The 22,421-nt window shown below is 35.6% G+C and overlaps 1 protein-coding gene across 6 annotated transcripts in view; it reads right to left on the bottom strand.

The window, feature by feature from the left end:
• Positions 1-22,421, bottom strand: part of acot7 (acyl-CoA thioesterase 7) — an 87,498-nt gene that overhangs the window by 54,624 nt on the left and 10,453 nt on the right. For 4 of the 6 annotated variants that reach the window (XM_058784555.1, XM_058784553.1, XM_058784559.1 and 1 more), the window contains exons 4-7: positions 14,801-14,892; positions 14,273-14,387; positions 13,756-13,770; positions 13,441-13,527 (exon numbers count right to left, since the gene is read on the bottom strand). In XM_058784555.1, coding sequence (XP_058640538.1) covers positions 13,441-13,527; positions 13,756-13,770; positions 14,273-14,387; positions 14,801-14,892 — 309 coding nt within the window. The remainder of the gene's footprint in view (positions 1-13,440; positions 13,528-13,755; positions 13,771-14,272; positions 14,388-14,800; positions 14,893-22,421) is intronic. The other 2 variants (XM_058784557.1, XM_058784554.1) reach the window with 1 other exon arrangement.

A 22,421-nucleotide genomic window follows, 5' to 3' on the forward strand; every position in this document is an offset into this window, starting at 1 on the left:
CATTCACCAAAAAAAATAAATAAATAGGCCTACACTTTTTTTTTTTTTTTTTAAATAGTTAACAAAAAAAAAAAACAATTGGAAAAACAATTCTGACTGCTACTATGGGCTCAGTCCAAAAAATATTTTCTACAGATAACCAAATTACAAGCAATAGCAGAAAATAAATACAATAGAACAAAGACACAAGTTCAATAAACAGTGCTTTTCAGGTTTTTCAGCTCAGTCTAAAAGAAATTTTCAGGTATGCTACAGAAATGTAATACTCAAATGTAAAATGCATAGTCTTCACTGTATAAATTAAATGTAGATTAACCATTTTTGATGTAACAAAGGTTATTTAGTCAGTAGCAGTAAGCACTTGTATTTTTCTTTGACAGCATTAGATTTATTATTAGTTTGCTTTCCCTTTAAGAACGAAAGCACGGATTTTATATACTGATGCACATGCATTTTCTTTCTCAACTGTTTACGTTAAGACATACTAACCGACTGTGTTTACTAGGATATTCGCCAAAACGCGCATTTTGATGTAATTTTGTCTGTATTTATTTATCCATGCACAAAAAGCGAAAGAGAGCTCAATTCAGTATTCGCGCGGTGTATACACGGCTGTCTGTGTGCGTGCGCTTCAGATGTGTGCACAGAAAACTTCTCACACAGCGCTCGACTGTTCCGCCAACAATTCCAAGCGTCTTTTATGCTCGCCTTGTGCCTTCGGGCAGTCCTTATATCGAGTCCTGATACATGAGTTTGAAGGAAAATGCACGGGTTGGCGGTAATGCATAGACGGACATTATGTGAAAATGTGAACGATGTATAGTTCCATATCTATATAGTTACACCCCTACTATCAAATAAAGTGTTACCTGGACACAAAGAGTCATTAGCTGACATATTAGTCTATTACTTTGTCCTTTCAAACCCATATGTTTGTGTTTAAGTCTGAGTTTGACAGATAATAAATTGGCATGGGAAAAGAGCTGCAAGAACATTCTTCGAAGTTTTTCCTTTTGTGTTCCACAAAAAACATTAGAGAATCGGGATTTGAATGACAAATGATGAACAAATGATGTCTGAACTATGTGTGTTTGTTCCACAAATCAATATTAAATGCATGAACATCTAAACCAACCTCAAACCATGTACAGTAATATACTGTACATACAATAGAAGACCAATGGGTTAAGCTTATGATGTGTTTACATTTTTCATATCACATAGATGTGTGTTTTAAAGTTGACTAGGTGGATGACTGCAAATTCAAAAGCAGTTTTTAGTAATCTATTTGCATCAGTCTTGTAATGTTTGTGGTCTTGCAAACACTTATAAATATTACACATATTTTAAACATTAATTTGCAGCGCTGCATGCTTGTTCACTTAGCATATGCACATCACTGTTCAGGCATTTTCCATTCATACAATGGTTGCTGTCCACAGCTGTATTTAACCCAGAATATCCCTTTAACATATTTAGTAGTTTAATATCTGGTAAAGACTCTGCTGGGTTTACTCACACAAAACTCCCACTGCCTTACTACAGATACAACAGTGCCATATTGGCACACAGCCCTTCTTTCTGAGTAACACACACAGATATAAATACACTCACACTTGATCTGTGATGGATGTAACCTGTCTGCACTCTATAATCATTCCTGCAGGAGCTCGGCTGGAGGAAATCCAGATGCATTCATGCACCCATCTGTTAGTTTTATCGATGCCTCCTCTCCTCAAACGCACACACTCCATCTCCGTCCATTAACACACATACGCTCTCATCCCCAAATACACACTCTCCCAAAAGACACATCGCTCAGGCCTCCACAACTCAGCTGGCAGCTCTTTCAGTCTGTGTTTTTCTATGATCTCATATATGGTCTCCCATGCGAATGCAGATCCTAAACAGCCACTAGACCACAACTTAAGCTCTTATGGCCTTGTGAGGATCAAAAGATCTTGCTTATGAACTAATGTTAAGTCTTCATCTTGCCTTAGAACTTTTTTTTAAGAGGTGGAAAATATTTATTAAGCGAGTATATAAGATTATTAGCTTAATTATATTTCTATATTATATATTAGTATATACCATCGAATACTAAAGGGATCATGGAATGCTAAATTAAAATTTCCCTAATCTTTTAATATATAAGAGGTCTTTGATCCATTAGTTTTGGCACAGTGTAATGGAGAGTTTGCAACGGTTAAAATATGGATAAAAGATGAAGCTGCAAACTGTATTGGATTTGACAACAACTACAAAGCAAATCACAAATGAAACAATTTAACAATGCTTTGACTGTAGATAAGGGTTTATACGGCTTATGTATTCAAAACGTGTGCAACAGCAAGGGGGCTTTCATACTTTTTCTTATGCAATGATGTCAGCCAATCACAACAGTGGCTGTTTACTGACAAGCCTTAAAGGAGCCGCCTCCTTAAAAAGAATCATTTCAAAAAGAGCGTCAGAATGAGGTTTGAATTTTTTTGTGCAAAAAACTATTAGCACCACAAGGAACATATAAAATAAAATATATTATACATATATTGTTTTTTATATTATGTTAAGACCCCTTTAAAAGACTTGTTTTATACTCATGTTCACATTTAAAATATGCATACTTGACTTGTGACAGCGCAGTTTACAACACAGTGCTGATTAATTAGCTGTGCTTCATGAGTTTATTCCAATTTCACTTTAATTGTGTTTTAAATCAAATAAGATCTATCAATACACTAAATAAAATGTTCAGTCTTTCCATCATTTAGAGGAGGCATTCCCAAACGTTTTTTTGTCAGGCGACCCCCTCTACGTGTAACATGTGACTGTAAAGCGCTGAAGACTCTGATGTGTCTCAGTGAGACCTGTGTACTGTGGCCATGTAGGATGACAGATTCAGATTCTACCAAACCTTTAAAAGATGAGAAAACATGATCCCACGCACAATGCCTACACAAGACAGCTATTCATAGCAACCTGTCACATAGCAAAGTCATATGAGTTCTGAATTTTTTAAATCTTCTCTCAGCCCCCACAATTCACTCTCAGGAACCCAAGCACATCTCACTATCTTACCTTCTAATTCAAAAGTTTCGTTTAAAGCAACATCAACTCTTCTTTGTTTATTTGAGCAATAAATGACACAGAAAGTGTCCTTACAGGAACAGCTCACCCACAATGAAAAATCTGTCATCATTTCTTCACCTTTATGTTGTTCCAAACCCATGCGGGTATTTTCAGGTATTTGCAACAGGAGGCCTTTATTTAACCCCCGGAGCCATTTGAGGTACGTTTTATTATGGATGGATGTGCTTTATTTGACTACTTTTGGACTGTTGAACAAAAACACCTGCCCATGCCATTACAAAGCTTGGAAGAGCAAGGAAATTTTGTAATATAACTCCGACTGGATTCATCTGAAAGAAGAAAGTCATATCACCTAGGATGCCTTGAGGGTGAGTAAAACATGGGCTAATTTTCATTTTTGGGTGAACTAACCCTTTAAGTTTAGGTTTTGGGTAGGATTAGGGATGTAGAATATGGTCTTGCAGAATATGTGCTTTATAAGTACTAATAAACAGCCAATATGTTAATAATAGGCATGCTAATCAGCATCTAGTTAATAGTGAGAATTGGTCTCTATATTAAAGTGTTATCGATTCACTAAGCTGGTCACTAAGAACAGTTTTTGTATGGAAAAAAGCAGCCTGAATATTCTTCAAAATCTTCCCTATTATATTCCTTAGATAAAAATAACAGCATACAGGTTTGGAGCAAAATGAAGATCAGATAATTGACTTTTCATTTTTTAATAGCACAGAAAAGGCAGAAAACAATGCATCTTGAACCAAAGTAAAATGATTAATTTGAATGCCAGTTATGAATGAGATAAATACTAATAAGAAGGAAGTGAGATGGAGGGGAAAGGACAGTTCCATATCAAAGAGCGAAATCACAGCTGTCATATTGCTTTGTGTCGTGCAACAGAGGTTGCCAAGGGTCAGGCGCAAACCCAAGGACCTCCCTCTTCCCTCTGATAAACAGCCTGTCTCTGATCCTTTAGAAATCCATTCAGGATATTCAGTAGCTTCGGTCTGCTTTCATCATGCGCAATGGGCAAAAGCAGACGTGGAAACAGACGGTGAAGGCAGAGAGCGAGTGTGTGCGCATGTGTGTAAGCCAAACGTCCTTGCATACAGACACAGCTGTGATAGAGAGCTTGGGGGGAAATGTGTTATTTTATTTTCTCTTGCACTGCTCTGCTCATAGGACTGATTGAACTGTCTTTCAATCTAAAAAAAAATTCTGACCTATACAGTGGGTACGGAAGGTATTCAGACCCCCTTAAATTTTTCACTCTTTGTTATATTGCAGCCATTTGCTAAAATCATTTAAGTTCATTTTTTCCCCTCATTAATGTACACACAGCAACCCATATTGACAGAAAAACACAGAATTGTTGACATTTTTGCAGATTTATTAAAAAAGAAAAAATGAAATATCACATGGTCCTAAGTATTCAGACCCTTTGCTGTGACACTCATATATTTAACTCAGGTGCTGTCCATTTCTTCTGATCATCCTTGAGATGGTTCTACACCTTCATTTGAGTCCAGCTGTGTTTGATTATACTGATTGGACTTGATTAGGAAAGCCACACACCTGTCTATATAAGACCTTACAGCTCACAGTGCATGTCAGAGCAAATGAGAATCATGAGGTCAAAGGAACTGCCTCCACCCTCCACCAGTCGGGGCTTTATGGCAGAGTGGCCCGACGGAAGCCTCTCCTCAGTGCAAGACACATGAAAGCCCGCATGGAGTTTGCTAAAAAACACCTGAATAAGATTCTCTGGTCTGATGAGACCAAGATAGAACTTTTTGGCCTTAATTCTAAGCGGTATGTGTGGAGAAAACCAGGCACTGCTCATCACCTGTCCAATACAGTCCCAACAGTGAAGCATGGTGGTGGCAGCATCATGCTGTGGGGGTGGTTTTCAGCTGCAGGGACAGGACGACTGGTTGCAATCGAGGAAAAGATGAATGCGGCCAAGTACAGGGATATCCTGGACGAAAACCTTCTCCAGAGTGCTCAGGACCTCAGACTGGGCCGAAGGTTTACCTTCCAACAAGACAATGACCCTAAGCACACAGCTAAAATAACGAAGGAGTGGCTTCACAATAACTCTGTGACTGTTCTTGAATGGCCCAGCCAGAGCCCTGACTTAAACCCAATTGAGCATCTCTATAGAGACCTAAAAATGGCTGTCCACCAACGTTTACCATCCAACCTGACAGAACTGGAGAGGATCTGCAAGGAGGAATGGCAGAGGATCCCCAAATCCAGGTGTGAAAAACTTGTTGCATCTTTCTCAAAAAGACTCATGGCTGTATTAGATCAAAAGGGAGCTTCTACTAAATACTGAGCAAAGGGTCTGAATACTTAGGACCATGTGATATTTCAGTTTTTCTTTTTTAATAAATCTGCAAAAATGTCAACAATTCTGTGTTTTTCTGTCAATATGGGGTGCTGTGTGTACATTAATGAGGTAAAAACTTAAATGATTTTAGCAAATGGCTGCAATATAACAAAGAGAGAAAAATTTAAGGGGGTCTGAATATTTTCCGTACCCACTGTATGTATCAACAATATCACGAAGTTATGCTAATGAACTACATTAAAATCAATTAATGTGAGTAATATTTTTTTGGGCTGCCACAATTAAAGTGTCAACTGTGTGATTATCATTATTATTATTCCAGTTTAATTTGGCAACACTTTAGTATTGGTAACACTTTAGACCAATTCTCACTATTAACTAGTTGCTTATTAGCATGCCTATTATTAACATATTGGCTGTTTATTAGTGCTTATAAAGCACATATTCTGCATGACCATATTCTACATTCCTAATCCTGCCCAATACGTAAATTTAAAAACTACCTTACTAACTATTAATAAGCAGCAAATTAGGAGTTTATTGTGGGAAAAATCGTAGTTAATGGTTTATTAATAGCAAGAATTGGACCTAAAAAAGAAGTGTGACCAAATATTTAACGCAGCATCCACCTTTTCCTGGCATCCTTTGTATAGCGTTACAGTAGACTATATGTACACGCTATCAAGCACGATAAGACACAAACTTAACGAGAACTTACTGGCGTGCTGTCTGTGAACACTGACATCCGATACATGCACAGAAAGCAAAGTCAGAAAGAAAGTTCTCTTTTGGAGACAAAACACAAAATTATGTCAAAATGCCCTTAAAGTCTTAAGGTCATTGCACACTGAATCCGAAATTTTTGTCCGAATTTTTTGCACGTTAAAAAAAAATACGACCTCACGTTGTGTCAATCACGTTTACACACTGCCTCCAAAACTTTCGTCCGTCATAAAAAAGATTTGGATCAGGTTCGATTTTCTGCGTTTTCGCATCCATAACAAGCATTTTGATAGGAAAGGATGACAAATACGAAAAAAAACGCATACGAAAATTTCGGACTCGGTGTGCAAGCACCTTTAGTCTTAAATATGACCCTGGACCACAAAACCAGTCATAAGGGTCCATTTTTTGAAATTGAGATTTATACATCATCTGAAAGCTGAATAAATAAGCTTTCCATTGATGTATGGTATTATCTGGCTGAGATATAACTATTTGAAAATCTGGAATCTGAGGGTGCAAAAAATCTAAATATTGAGGAAATCGCTTTTAAAGTTGACCAAATGTAGTTGCAATGCATATTACTAATCAAAAATTAAGTTTTGATATATTTTCGGTAGGAAATTTACAAAATATCTTCATGGAACATGATCTTTACTTAATATCCTAATGATTTTTGGCATAAAAGAAAAATGGATCATTTTGACCCTTACAATTGCTACAAATATACACATACTACTTATGACTGGTTTTGTGGTCCAGCGTCACATATGAGTTGGAAAACACCGATAACAGTAAAGAGTTGGGAGAAAACCAGATGTGTGTCAGATCCATGTCATGAGCATCAAGTTTTAAAGAGACAGTGCTACTTTTAAAGTGAAACCTGCTGCAGACTGTGTCATTGATGTAAATCAAAAAACAAAAGAAAAAGAGAATTCAATCACTGCTCAGCTCGCTGATTAACTTTTGTTAATCTTTGTTGAATAAAGATTCATCAATATTCAATTTATAGTTTATGTATGTACCATTTATAGTTTATGTGAAGACTGTTTTTAAGTTTACTTAAAATTTGTTGTATTTTTCAAAGCCTATTAAATGTTTAAAAATAATGGCTTTAAATTATACTGTAACAATTACTATAATTAATGGCTAAAATTGAGGGGAAAATACATTTAATAGAGACATCAGTAGCAGTATTGGTATCAACGATACTGGTCCTCATTAATAATAAGCTACTTAGTAAAAAGTTGACATTAAACACATATTTAAAATATACCATCTTTATGCTGTTTTTACATAATTTGGGGATACAATGTGAAAATATGATTATTTAGTTAATTTTTTTATCGACTGACAGCACTAATATTTTTACACCCTTTATTATTATTTAACATTGGTGTATTTTATTATATTTCCGTTACTGCAGTTTTACATAAGCACAAAAATAAAAAATAAAACAAGAAAATGAAGCCTGTTTTTGTACCATTATTTTGCATTGTGAAATGACAGTTCAGTTTTCTCTTCGCACTGCAAAAATGAACTGGAAGTACTAAAATGCTACCTCATTTACAGGTTTTGACCAACAAAAAAAGGTAATCACTGCAGCACTCTATTCTCATGATTGTACAAGTTTAAGTACTAGACATTTTATCAGTCATACTACATCCTAAAGTGCAACAGACACTGGACAAAGATAAAACCATTCTTTGAAAATTATGGTTTATAGCTTAAAAAGCTTAAAATATTAGCATTTTTCTCACATGTGCCTAACGTTTCGCTTCAGAAGACATTAATTCATCAGTTGGGGTCACATGGATTACTGTTGTGTTTGCTTTGTGTGTTTTTTGAAACATTAGCTTCGAGGTTCCTTTTTATTTGCATTATATGGATGGACTATTTTTCTATAAATCTTCATCCGTGTTCATCTGAAGAAAAAAAGTCATATGCTGGCATGAGGGTGAGTAAATAGGGACAAAATTTAAATTTTGAGGTGGAGTATTCCTTTAAGTATCTTAACACTGAAAAACTGTATGCGTCTCCTTTAAGACGACTTTATAGCTAAGTGTGCTGAGTGACACAAAAGCCCATCCGACACTAAATCATAATCATTTTAATGGCACTGTTAACAAGCAATGAACATTTAAACACATTTACACCCTGAGACAGGTTTCACTTGTTTATTCCCTGACCTTCATTCAACTCTCACTTTATGACTCAAATCACTTTATTATCTCAATTTATCATCTTACATAAAAATTAAACTGCCGCCCCTGGAGTCACCTCTCCTGTCCTTTTCAACTAACCATTAACAGAATTACCTCAGTATGGCTCAATTTGTCTTGAACCAATCTTCTGTATTCAGCAAGGGCAAATGAATTAGATCAATTTCAGCCGCCATCATTCCATCCTCAAGAACATCATTAGCCAGAAACAGTGGGGGAAAGATGAGTGCGGGAGACGATAAAAACAAACATTTGCTGTTGATGGATCCAGCTCAGCCAGGAGGCTTTTCACTGTTTTCTATCCTGAACGTTCCTTGTTAGCAGAATAATAAGTTGGTGTAATTGAGCCATTCATTATCCCTGATGTATTTGTGTGCACAAACTTGCACACAAACACACACACACATAGACACACAGCCACTTTGAGGATGTGTCAAGGTTTGAGATGCTACAAGCCTAGTACACAAGAAGAAGAAGACTGGTGTTTTAAAAGTGAATGAAGAATGTCTAATCTAGGAGAAAGCTCTTTGCATGTTTATCTAGCAAACAGTTTCACGGCTCACTATACCAAACGTTCAAATAAATCCTCTGAAAGTGTTAGATAAAGATTATTTCTTTGGTATTTTGAGCAGACCTTAGATGACATTAAAACTGGACCCTTCAAATTAGTCCTTCTCCCCTAATTAGATCTATGTTTTTTGCCTTTGATGTCAACATCAAATCAATGAACTTTTTTTTTACTTTTTTCTATTTCATTTCCAACCCTATTATGTGTGACTCACCAGTGCACATTATTTAGAACATGCACTGGTGAATCATGAAGAAAAAACACGTAATGTTTGTCTAATTTAACTGTCTTGCTCTACTTCTGCAACAACTTCCATTTTCAGCGGACATCACCTATGTCTTGTTCATATATTATAAGCTGTAAGAAAATAACAATGACCAAATAGTTACTTCTCATTGTTTTAAGCTCCTGTTGTACAACCCGAATTCCGAATGTTGGGACGTTTTTTTTTAAATTTGAATAAAATGAAAACTAAAAGAATCACATGAGCCAATATTTTATTCACAATAGAACATAGAGAACATAACAAATGTTTAAACTGAGAAATTTGACAATTTTATGCACAAAATGAGCTCATTTCAAATTTGATGCCTGCTACAGGTCTCAAAATAGTTGGGACTGGGGCATGTTAACCATGACGTAGCATCTCTTCTTTTCAAAACAGTTTGACGACATCTGGGCATCGAGGTTATGAGTGTCTGGAGTTTTGGTGTTGGAATTTGGTCCCATTCTTGCCTGATATAGGTTTCCAGCTGCTGAAAAGTGGTCTTTGACGTATTTTTCGTTTAATGATGGGCCAAATGTTCTCTCTGAAATACACAAGGCCTTCCCTGAAATAGACGTCGTCTGGAGGGGAGCACATGTTGCTCTAAAAACTTTATATACCTTTCAGCATTCATAGTGCCTTCCAAAACATGCAAGCTGCCCATACCGTATGCACTTATGCACCTCCATACCATCAGAGATGCTGGCTTTTCAACTGAACACTGATAACACGCTGGAAAGTCTCCCTCCTCTTTATCCCGGAGGATACAGCGTCCATAATTTCCAACAAGAATGTCAATTTGGACTCATCTGACCATAGAACACTTTTCCACTTTGAAACAGTCCATTTTTAATGAACCTTGGCTCACAGGACACGACGGTGCTTCTGGACCATGTTCACATATGGCTTCCTTTTTGCATGATAGAGCTTTAGTTGGCATCTGCAGATGGCACGGTGGATTGTGTTTACCGACAGTGGTTTCTGGAAGTATTCCTGGACCCATTTAGTAATGTCAATGACAGAATAATGCCGATGAGTGATGCAGTGTCGTCTGAGGGCCCGAAGACCACGGGCATCCAACAAAGGTCCCTTTTAAAGTTAATCATGTTACAAACCAATTAACTGAATCTTTTCAAAATATATTGCTTTTTCAGCCCTTTGTTGCCCCTGTGCCAACTTTTTTGAGACCTGTAGCAGGCATCAAATTTGAAATGAGCTCATTTAGTGGATAAAATGTAAAATTTATCCATTTAAACATTTGCTATGTTCTCTATGTTCTATAGTGAATAAAATATTGGCTCATGTGATTTGGAAGTCTTTTAGTTTTCACTTGTAAACTGAGTTTGATCTGTGCATATTTCTCTCCTGATTCAGATGAAACAACTTTTTTTTTTTTTACTGGAGAAAGCATTAGGGCTCATATTTTTGCCGATAATTGCTGAAAATTAAGTGTATTTAAACCATTTGTGTCCTCTCTGTTGGTCCTGTTTTATATTAGGTGTCTGTAATACCATGAACTTGCATTAAAATTACGATGCAATATTGTGTTCATGCATATAGTTACAACATTCCATACAACATTGCCTTCTGTAGATCTGCTTATGGCTGAATTGAGCTTGTTTCATAATTGATGAACTTTAAATAGATACTGAACTCAACTAAATCAACTCTGAACTGACTTGAGCTGAATAATGACACTGTCTGTTTTTAGAGCATAATTTGACTTTGTCTCATATTTTAAGAAGTTTGCACCTGTTATTTTCCTGCTTATTGAAGCAGCTTTGAAACAATGTGAATTATATAAAGTGCTATAGAGCGATAGAGGAGTGTTCTCCCACAAACTACAATGGAAAAGAAGATGGATTAATGCCATAGTGACGGGTAATCAATACATGAAGTTGAACGAACTGAATGAACTGGAATTTCTAAGTCAGCTCATTTTTTCTTCAAGTTTCTTTAAAGAAAGTCTTTTCATGACTTTTTGCACGAAAACTTAAAACAAAAATCTGCACTTTGAAGTCAATCAAAGGGCATATATGATGGATACAGCCCTTTGTGTTTTTTGGCCTCAATTCAATAAAAAAAGGAGTTGTAGATGGCTGCTGTACAGTTGCTATTATAATGTGTTCTCGAGTGGTTGCTGGTGCATTGCTGTGCAGATGCTAGGGTGCGATGGGTAGTTTTATTCTGAACCACCCCCAAGACTGTATGATGTTCATGTCACTAGCAAAGGTGTTTTCTCCAAGATAAAATAAAACAAGTATTATGAAATACGAGAAAAATAGTGAAGCACAACTAAAATAACACTGTCCACCAAGCTACACCAGCGAATGAAGTTTCAGGAAGAAAATGTCCCTTTTGCCTCCCTGGAGATCATTGTGTTCTCATTAAACTCTTCAAGCATGAATTTGAGGGGGAACCGCTAGATACAGGCAATAGTCAATAGTCTTTGTAGCACTAAAACTGGCTGATTATCCTGACAATGCAATAATGCCTTTCTGCTCACAGTCAGTCCACAAATCAACCTCAATGAGTCAAACTGGCAGAAACAGACTAAATACAAAGTAAACACTTCAACCAATTACTTTCAATCACGTCTGAATCAAATAAACTTGAATTTACTGATCTGTGAGTGATGTAGTTTTTTGTGAGCACTCAGTTTGGTTAAAGCACTCAATATGAATTTTGCTGCATTACTCTAGATAGCAAAATAAAAAAGAGATTTCATGTGACTTTGTACAAATATATTCTGTTACTGTAAAGATGCAATGGTATTGCTTGCTTGTAAATAGTGTAAATGTGTTCCATTACTGTGTAAACGTCAAATTGAAATGTAACATGAATTTGAGTGATCACCAGACATGCTTTGGCTTGAATGCAGCTCTACGGAAAAACAACATTCATGCAAGTGATTATATGAATAACTGACAAGATATGAAATGGTTCTCTATTTTATTGACGTCAGGGTCCTCCCATTTCTCATTCCCCTATCTCACATTATTGATGCACCACTACTCATCTGACTTTTATCATCTCTTCCTTCTTGCATACATGTGATTAATCCATGTGATAAATGGATTGTAAATAATTGTGTGTGTGTGTAAATAACAGCATACCAGTCTTAGAACCTCAATTATCAGGCAGCTTAGCATAAAAACCAAACATTGATTTTTACTCAGATACATATGCCTGGTAGGAGACATGCTCCAGATCGAAAATTAAGGTTTAGATTCAGCTGTATGTGTCATACGTTCCCTGTTTTGCTTTCTACACGGACTGTGCTGCTGATGTTCTTGTGTTTATGTAACTCATTCAGGTCAGTGAGCCGACTACTTGTCATGCATGTGTAAATGGGGCTGTGGTAGTTACAGCCAACCCTCTACATTGCAAGTTAATGCAACTAAATTAAGCGCAAGGCAACTAAATAATGTCTGTCTGTAAGCCATTAGCTAATAAATTGCTTTCACTCACCAGTGATTGAGTTAGAGGCAGATATAATTTCACCGTGTATGACCGCCTTATGACTGCCTACACTAGAACAGTCTGACTGAGCATTAGTGATGGGTCGCTCATGAATGTTTTGTGCTTTTTGAATGACTCTTTTATATGACTCAGCATTAAGAAGTTCTCTCAGAGAGTGAATTCATTGTTTTGTCACCACACATGTGTGATTTTCCTTTGTTCACGAGTGAAATGACTCAGGAGGTGAACTAATCTTGTGTTACCTGACTCGGACAACTAGACAGCTGAATAGTGAATTAATCATTAATCATTTCTCACATTTTGTCTTTGCTTTGTAAAAAGGATTTCATGAAGTTGTAAATAAAACAGAGATTATTAAAATATGTTTCATAAGAAAATACTATTTGAATCGTTCGTTCAATCAAACAGACAGCTGATATACCAACAGAGTCTTTTAGCACACTAATTTTGGGTGAAGCAGATTAACCTTTAACTTGATGAAACTTCTATTGAAGCAAGGTGTAACCATATGTTCAATACTGGTTTGATGTCTAGGTTTGGTTAGTGTGCTTCAGGCAATGATAACATTGTCAAATGTGTGGAACAAAAGCAGCTAATTTCTGATGAAAGTGAACTAAATGTGTTGAGAATAAGATGGAAATCCACAGATGTGAGAGCCTCACTCTAAAACATTCTATCAGACTACTTGAATAGTATTAATCAAATGTAATAATAATAAAAAAATCGAAATGATTACCTCCATGTACAAAGCCATGCAGAGTGCAGTCAGATGGGCCGACGAGGTGGATCAGACTCGACTGACTAAATGCAACACTGTAGGGCTCTAAGAAAGAAAAGAGAGAAGAGAGAAAAACATAACAAGGCACATATACAATATAATTTAATCTTAAGATCTGCAAATAAAAGCAAAAATCTTGTCTTAAAATCTAAACTTGTTATCTGAGCAAGAAATGCATACATATTTTCCTGATGCCACACACAAAAGACTATTTATTCTTCATGTTCCATTATATTAACTTCACAGTTCTTCAGAGAAAAAAATTATACATACCTTTTGTTTGTCTATCTGCGCAGCATCAGAGCAAAATAACATAAAATGAAATCAAGTGACACTCCATTTATAAAACTCGTACTGATGGAAGATAAAATGTCCAACAAGCAGAGCAATCACTAACAAAAATATTACAAATGGCTACGGAACTATGATGTTTGTTGGACATGTATTATGGTAATACTACTATATGTTTTTGGCCAAAGACTATGGTATACTATACTTTACAGTACATAATTTTTTAGTACATTTTACTTCTCAGTACATTTTCAGTACATCATTTAAAAATGATGGTAAATGTGTATGCTAATCATTCAGCACTGTGGTATCAAAGAACCACGGTATTGCCATCTGATACCATTACTGTACCATGTATGCCATGTATGTACTTTTGCAAGGTGTTTTACATCTGCTATATACTGACCCTCATAAGTAAGATCCATGCTATGACAACACATCAATCACATGAGTTCAGTGAGGATAAGCATGCGTAAGGACGTAAAGGAGGAAGTGTTACCTGGAATTGAGACAGACATGATGATCTCACCATTCCTCTCTTTGGTCTCTATTCGCTCGAATTTCTGAGCCTCATATCTCTTTTTACCTGCTTCCTCTTGTTCTGGGCTGGAATACTGCAATGGACAAAAACACACTCTGGTAAACAACAAGCAACTTGTTTGTAAAAAGAAAAAGGTCAACTAGATTGAGAAATGTTGGAAAATCTTAGCAAAATTATTTGGCAATACATGAGCTGTGTCCCAAATGATGCTATACACTATGTACTCATGCACAATGTGCTCAATCTGACTGTACTTTTTGAAGTAAACTACCAGAGTCCTTGTCTATAAAGAGGTTCTGGTAAAATGTAAGTAATGAAAAAGAAGCTAAGGTGCATTATGCACCTTGAAAAATCATTGGGGAGTTGAAATATAGTGACAGTAATAAGAAATAGATAGATATTGAAATTTGAACTGATACAAATTGCATGTTCTAATGTCAATCTTCAGAGAAAAGACATTGTGTTCACTGACGTATAGACTCTTACCTCAATAGGAGGAACTTCAATGATTTTGGCCACGTTTTGTAGGGACAGTGGGACATACCATAGTGTTGCCTTGTTGGTCAATTTTTTGGCACCTACAAAAATGCATAACTAATATCAGCATAATCAGAAAGAATGTGAATCTCTTCAAATACAGTGCATTTAATACATAAAGAGTAATGAACGGTTAAAAAAGTAAAAAAAAAAAAAAAAGTTCAGTAACTGCCTGAGTAATTGTAACGTTACATCCGAGGTACTCAAAAAGCACAGGAGCAGTTGAGAATTTTTCAAAAGGGTCATAAAAAGATACAGCCACAAAAACTTACTGAAAAAAATCCAGGCTTGTATAAGCTGATACCTGGACAAACACTTTACATTTTTGAGACCCAGTTCAAGGCCACATTTATGTGCATCACACATCCACTAGAACAAGACTTCAATTATAAAAGGTTATAATAATAATGACACTAGATCTTATCGATCTTCATATCTCAGGTGCCACTACACATGAGCTTTATTGATTAATTAATGAATTTGTTCAATGTTTCCAATCATGGGAAAAACATGATTGTTCGTCATGTCTTCTGACGAACTCTTAGGGAAGTGATGCATTGCCGCTAAGTTTCTGGTGTTGTCATGGAGACTTCAGCATCTCATAGTGAAGCTGGTTTGCACTCTGAAGAGCAAGTGAGGCTATTTTGGGTAGGCTGTGTTTATTAGACACAAGAGAAATTTCAGAGAGGAAAACCGTGCGCTTGAGCGGATAAGTACACAATTAAGGCCGTCACAGAGAATGGCAAAGCTTGAATTAATGAAACTATCAATGAGTGTAATAATACACCAAATAACGAAATCCTGCATTCTAAAGTCGAATTTATTGCGAGACGTGAAGATTTAATTTCCCCTCACATAATCCTCACATACATGAAACATAATAACAATTTCAATTACAGGAGAACAGAATATGTTCTGTATGTATTATGATAGATTTATGGTGACTTTTTATTATTTTTAAGTAGAAGAGCTGGAAGAAGAGGCTCCTACTCATCTTGACCACTGAATTTCAATGACTTTTGCAATCATAAACTAGATGAGGATTTTTAAATCATTTCATAGAGATTGATAGTGTTGATAGTGACACGATAAGCACACTCAAGGGAGGCGAGGAGACGAGAGGTAAACTTCAAAATAACAGTCTTTAATTAAATCCAAAAAGGATAACACACAGCAGGGAACACAAGGCAGGCAGAGCCTCACAAGAAACAGGACATCGACATTAATACCGGTCAGGAAACAAGGGGCAGAACACACTATAAATACTGAACTAAACGAGGGCATTAAACCAAACACAGGTGGAACTGAATTAACTAATAATGAACCAATAATGACAGGAACAGGAACAAAACCAAATATGGGCACATGAGGGCGGAAACACAAGACACAAGACACAAGACACAGGACTGACACATAGAGTGTTAAAGCATTTGGTAAGACTCTATTTTAAGGACCAATTCTCACTATTAATAGGTGCTTATTAGCATGCATATTACTAGCATATTGGCTGTTTATTAGTTCTTATAAAGCACATATTAGGCTTAGTTCACACTGCAGGTCTTAATGCTCAGATCGAATTTTTGCTGAAATCCGATTTTCTTGCGCTGTTGTTCACATTGTCATTTAAATGCGACTGCCATCAGTCTCATGTGTGAACCGTATACGGCCCTGAAGTGACCCGCATGCGCAGAAGACGACGTGAAATAAAAATGGATTCTGCTTGTGTTAGCGCGTGTTTAGCAATTTTTAAGTTAATGTTCAATCGGATCCTAAATAACGAAAAGATAAGAAGAAGAATATTAACAAGAAGGAGAGCACGATTTCCTCCAGTGCAGAATTGTGATGTCTGTCGCATTTCAATGACGTAAAAATCGCATGAAATGCGACATGGCCGTTCAGACAGAAGTCGCATTGCAAAACATCGGATATGTATCCGATTTAGGACCACATATGAAAGTGGCCTGGGCCTGATTTGAAAAAATCGGATTTGTGCTGTTCAGACTGTCATAAGAAAATCAGATATGGGTCACGTTTGGGCAAAAAGTCGGATTTGGGCCACTTTAGCCTGCAGTGTGAACCTAGTCTTAATGTCTTATTCTGCATGACCATTTTAGATCATTTAGTGCTATCAATACCTAAACTCAACAACTACCTTACTAACTATTAATAAGCAGCAAATTAGGAGTTTATTGAGGCAAAAGTTGTAATTAATAGTTAATAGTGAGAATTTGTTATTTTATCTTATTATTTATATATTTAGTTTTATTTATTTATTTAATTTTTCATTCAGTCATTCATTCATTTTAAAGGTGACATATGAAAATCTGACTTTTTCTGTGTCTGAGTGATTAATCGGCTCCCCGGTGCATCTACCAACCCAGAAAATTTGAAAAAGAACAACCCAGTAAATTTGTTGGTAAGCCTTTCTCTGCAAGCTTGTCAAAAAGGATGAAATCCTAGAGCTTTCTGGCCCTTCATACAACACAACTGAAATGTTCCCAGGCCCAGAAGCATAGTAAGGACTTCGGTAAAACAGTCCATGTGACATCAGCGGCTCAACCGCAATTTTATAAAGCTACGAGAACACTTTTTGTGCGAAAAGAAAACAAAAATAACAACTTTATTCAACAATTCTTCTCCTTCAACAATTCTTTTAGGTCTTGAAGCCTTCCTGGAGCAGCTATGTTCGCAATTCACACAATGCTTTGGAAAAAGAATAATTTATTTGTTATTTGTATGGTCTAGGTCATGGATCCTTCTGGCCCACGAGATCCACTTTCCTGCAGAGTTTAGCTGTAACCCTAATCAAACACACCTGAACATGCTAATCAATGTCTTCAGGATCATTAGAAAATCACAGACAGGTGAGTTTGATCAGGGTTGGAGCTAAACTCTGCAGTGGATTGGCCCTCCAGGGTAATATTTGAGGAACCCTGGTCTAGGTGGTCATACGGCCTATGCCTGCAAATATTTGACAAACTGATGCTTGCGTACGAGCTGAAAAGGCACCGCCCTATTCTGGAAAAGGGGGCGGGGAGCAGCAGCTCATTTGCATTTAAAGAGGCATGCATGGAAACAGTGTGTTTCTACTTCCACTCAAAATAGGCATTTTCAAAATGATATAATAAATGATCTGTGGGGTATTTTGAGCTGAAACTTCACAGACACATTCTGGGGACACCTAAGACTTTACATACATATTGTAAAAAAGGGCATAATATGTCTCCTTTAAACACAGGGAATCCTGATGTTTAACAAGTTTAAAATTTTCCAAATGATAGTAATAATGTTGTATTCTCTGTAATGCCTATGCTACAAAACACTGTATAATCTTAGACAGTTAGTGTTATGGTGCCGCAGACACTTCCTATTTTGATACCCAACTTTGACAGATGTTACAAGTTTACAATACATAGATTAATATGCCCGATAAAGAGCTGTTTCTCTTACATTTCATGAACACAAAACAAATAATTTAAGACTGAACTGTACCAATTCAGCAGAAAGAGGAGGATTAATTCTGACAGACTGTGTTTGGGAAAAAGCATTTGCATTTTACACTCTGTTGAAGTCATCCAGACAAGCCGGTTGCTATGACAACCATGCAGGGATTCTGCCGCTACCATGGCGAGAGAATGGCTTCTCTAATTGGTTTCCACAGCAGCTTGTCTAATGGTTCTACACAGCAGGATATTTACATGCTTTCCACTAGCAAAGACTCATGGGAAAAAAATAGCTCCTCACTGGACACACGAAAATATCATATATATATCATTTTCAATTTTGAATAATATTGTCTTACAGACTTACTATCAGCAATTCAACAGCTTTGTACTTAGAAATGCTCTGAAGTAGATAGAATCTGAAAATGTATCTAATACACAATATAGAATCTAAAACTTTAATTGTAAAAGGATTTTATATTTTTCACCTCATAAGTTTCAGCTACTTAGTAGAGGGTAAAATCTAGGTCTAGTGTATGACAGAGCAGAGAATATAATATAATATAATATAATTAGTGCTGTCAATCGATTAAAAAATGTAATCGTGTTAATCACAGTCACGGGCTGTGATTAATCATGATTAATCGCAAATTTAAAATACTAGGATTTACCTGTAAATGTGTTGAAAAAGAAATGCATGAAACTAGTTTAAGGAAACAGAACCTTTCACACTTCCGCCAGGTATGATACATAATCCTAATTATTCTTTTATCATTATTCTTTTGTTTTTATTCAGCCATTATCAGACATTATACTGGCAATAAAACGTTTACCAAGCCACATCGCTTCAATCCCAGTATACATTTACCCAACTATTATCAAAAGTATTTCTAAATAAATACAACAAAACATTTTCTTGCGAACTTACATGAAGTATTATGACAAAATGCTTTATGAAGAAGAATGTCCAATTCTTCTTCATAAAGCATTTTGTCATAATACTTCATGTAAGGTCGCAAGAAAATGTTTGTCTAATGCAGCTGCTGTTCTGCAGCTGCATTAGAGCTAACATTAGCATCATGCTTCATAAGACAATTTATGAGATTAATAGTACACTTTTACTCAGAACTCACTTCAAACCACCATCGTGTTTGTAAAACTTCCTTTTGCGATCACATGTGGAATTTGGTCATTTACTGTTGTTAAAATATGCTATTTATAGCCTTTTATATCGCTGCACAAATTAGCATTTCAGATGTACACATTCAATCTCAAGAAAATCACATACAGACCATATCTATCGTAATCGTGTGTTTATTATCTTATATAATCTATATTGGCTGTTGTCATGTTTTTCTGCTGTGTAAAAGCCATGTATGCTCTGCTGAAACTCACGTTGTTTGTGATGTTACCGCCTCTCCATTCTTAAGTTGCCAGGGATACATTCCAAGTGTAATACACATTAGTAAAAGGATCTTTTTTCATTTTTATTTGTCTATATACACTTTTTCGCGGTACATTAAATAAGTAGCCCAAAAAACCGCAACCCACGGCTCTGTAATTTTTTCTCGCGACTGTATTTTCAAATTAGCCCACTTGTGCCGTTACCCTGACAACACCGGTTCGCTGTACCCTCGTCACACATGATAGATAACCTTCCGCGCTGCGATGACGGGAAGAAGTTAGGGTCAAACCTTACCAAACGATTAATCTGCGTTAAAAAAACTATTAACGTGTTAAATTTTTTTGATTAATCGCATGCATTAACGCGTTAACGTTGACACCCCTAAATATAATATAGAACAGTAACATTTTTTTATGTTTTTAAAAGGAGTCTCTTCTGCTCACCAAGGCTGCATTTATTTTATCCAAAATACAACAAAACAGCAATATTGTTAAATAATTTTACGTTTTAAAATAACTGTTTTCTGTTAGAATACATTGTAAAATGTAATTCATTTCTGTGATCAAAGCTAAATTTTCAGCATCATTACTCCAGTCTTCAGTGTCACATGATCCTTCAGAAATCATTCTAATATGCTGATTTGCTGATTATTATCAATGTTGAAAACAGTTGTATACATTGCTGACGGTCGCGCCATGCTCCTCCAATTAATTATCCATTAACGGTTTGAATAAATAAGTTCGTTATTTCACAATATTGCTGTTTTTGTTGTATTTTGGATAAAATAAATTTAGCCCTGGTGAGCAGAAGAGACTTCTTTTAAAAACATCTAAAAATCTTACCATTCTAAAACGTTTGATTGGTAGTGTACTGTATATAATATAACATAACAGTGATTAGGTTACACCAACAAAGGTAAGTTTTAAGGTATAGCTTTTTAAAGAAACTACTGCAGATTTTCAGTTTTTGCAGTGTAGACGGAACTAGTCACACCCTGATCCTATATATATCTGACAAATTTGTCTCTTAGCAACCAACATCTCTCTAGCTAACAAGTTTTTGAATCATGGTGGTTTTATATGTTGATTTAGTACACTGTTAACTCAGTCTTTTTCATCTAATGATTAAAATGTGTATTCTCGTTGTAAAAACACAGACACTTTAATACTGTGCTGACTTTAGATGCTAACTCTATCAGAGTCTGGGGCAAATAATCGAAATGTTTTTTTCAGTGACTTGCATCTACCAGAGTAGATTGCTCTTGATTACAATCTCAGATTTTCCATTACTGCCAGCCAACTCTTTAATTACTGGTTTCAATATGAACCCACTGGTCAGATACGAAGAGGAAAGATGTTGTGCAGTACAGCTGTGTACAGAAACATGAGTGATTGCAGGTGTGCTGCACACTTTGTTTAGAGATGGACTTGCCTTTAAAGGCTCTGCCAACCCTCACTCACCCTATGAACTTGTCTCATGTTTAATATAGATTTTAAACTACATGAAGTATACAGGACAGTGGTTTATGTGAATTGTACATTTGATAAAATGAGGAGCATATATATATATATATATATATATACATATATACTTTTGAACGGCATTGAGATCAGTAAGATTTTTTATGTTTTTTAAAGAAGTTTCTTATGCTCATTAAGGTTGTATCTATTTGATCAAAAATGTAGAAAAAAACTGTAATTTTGTGAAATATTATTGCAATTTAAAATAACAGTTTTCTATTTTAATATACTTTAAAATACCATTTATTCCTGTGAAGCAAAGCTGAATTTTCAGCATCATTACTCCAGTCTTCAGTGTCACATGATCCTTCAGAAATCATTCTAATATGCTGATTTATTATCAGTGTTGGAAACAGTTGTGCTGCTTCATATTTTTGGGACCTGTGATACTTTTTTTTTTTTTTTTTTTAATTCTTTGATCAATAAAAAGTTAAAAAGAACAGTGTTTATCCAAAATAAATGTTGTGTTACAATCTACACTACTATTCAAATGTCTGAGGTCAGTAAATTTGTTCTTTCTTTTTCTTTTTTTTAAAGAAATTATACATTTACTCAGCAAGGATGTGTTAAATGGATTTTAAAAAATTATAGTAAAAAGTGACTTATGTTGTTAGAAAAAAATTCTATTTTTAATAAATGCTGTTCTTTTTAAATTTCATTCATCAAAAAATCGAAGAAAAAAGTATCACCGGTTCCAAAAAAAATATATAAAATTAAGCAGCACAACAGTTTCAACGCTGATAATAAATCAGCATATCAGAATGATTTCTGAAGGATCATGTGACAATGAAGACTGAGGTACTGCCTGATGAAAATTCAGCACTGCATCACAGAAATAAACTATATTATAAATTATTTTAGAAATAGGAAACCAATTTTTTTTTTAAATTCTTCTTTGACATGCTTTAAAGAAGTTCACTTATTTTCATGTGTCGACAAATGTACTAAACCATATGTAAAGTTCTTGGTTGTCGTTAAATTGTATGTAAATACCATATTGTATATATGCATGAATAAAATGTATTAAACTGCAGTTGCAAATAACGTAATTAGGTGTCTGAAAACATAACAAGTCTAATGTACATCCTCATTTAGACAGCTAGGTAAGCGAGTTTAATAGAAAGAGTGCTAGAATGACAGAAAATGCATTCATTCTAATGTGATTTTGCATCTGTATAATGTGTGTGTGTGTGTGTGTGTGT

The sequence above is a fragment of the Onychostoma macrolepis genome, chromosome 08, assembly GCF_012432095.1.
Source record: "Onychostoma macrolepis isolate SWU-2019 chromosome 08, ASM1243209v1, whole genome shotgun sequence".
NCBI classification, from domain to species: Eukaryota; Metazoa; Chordata; class Actinopteri; order Cypriniformes; family Cyprinidae; genus Onychostoma; species Onychostoma macrolepis.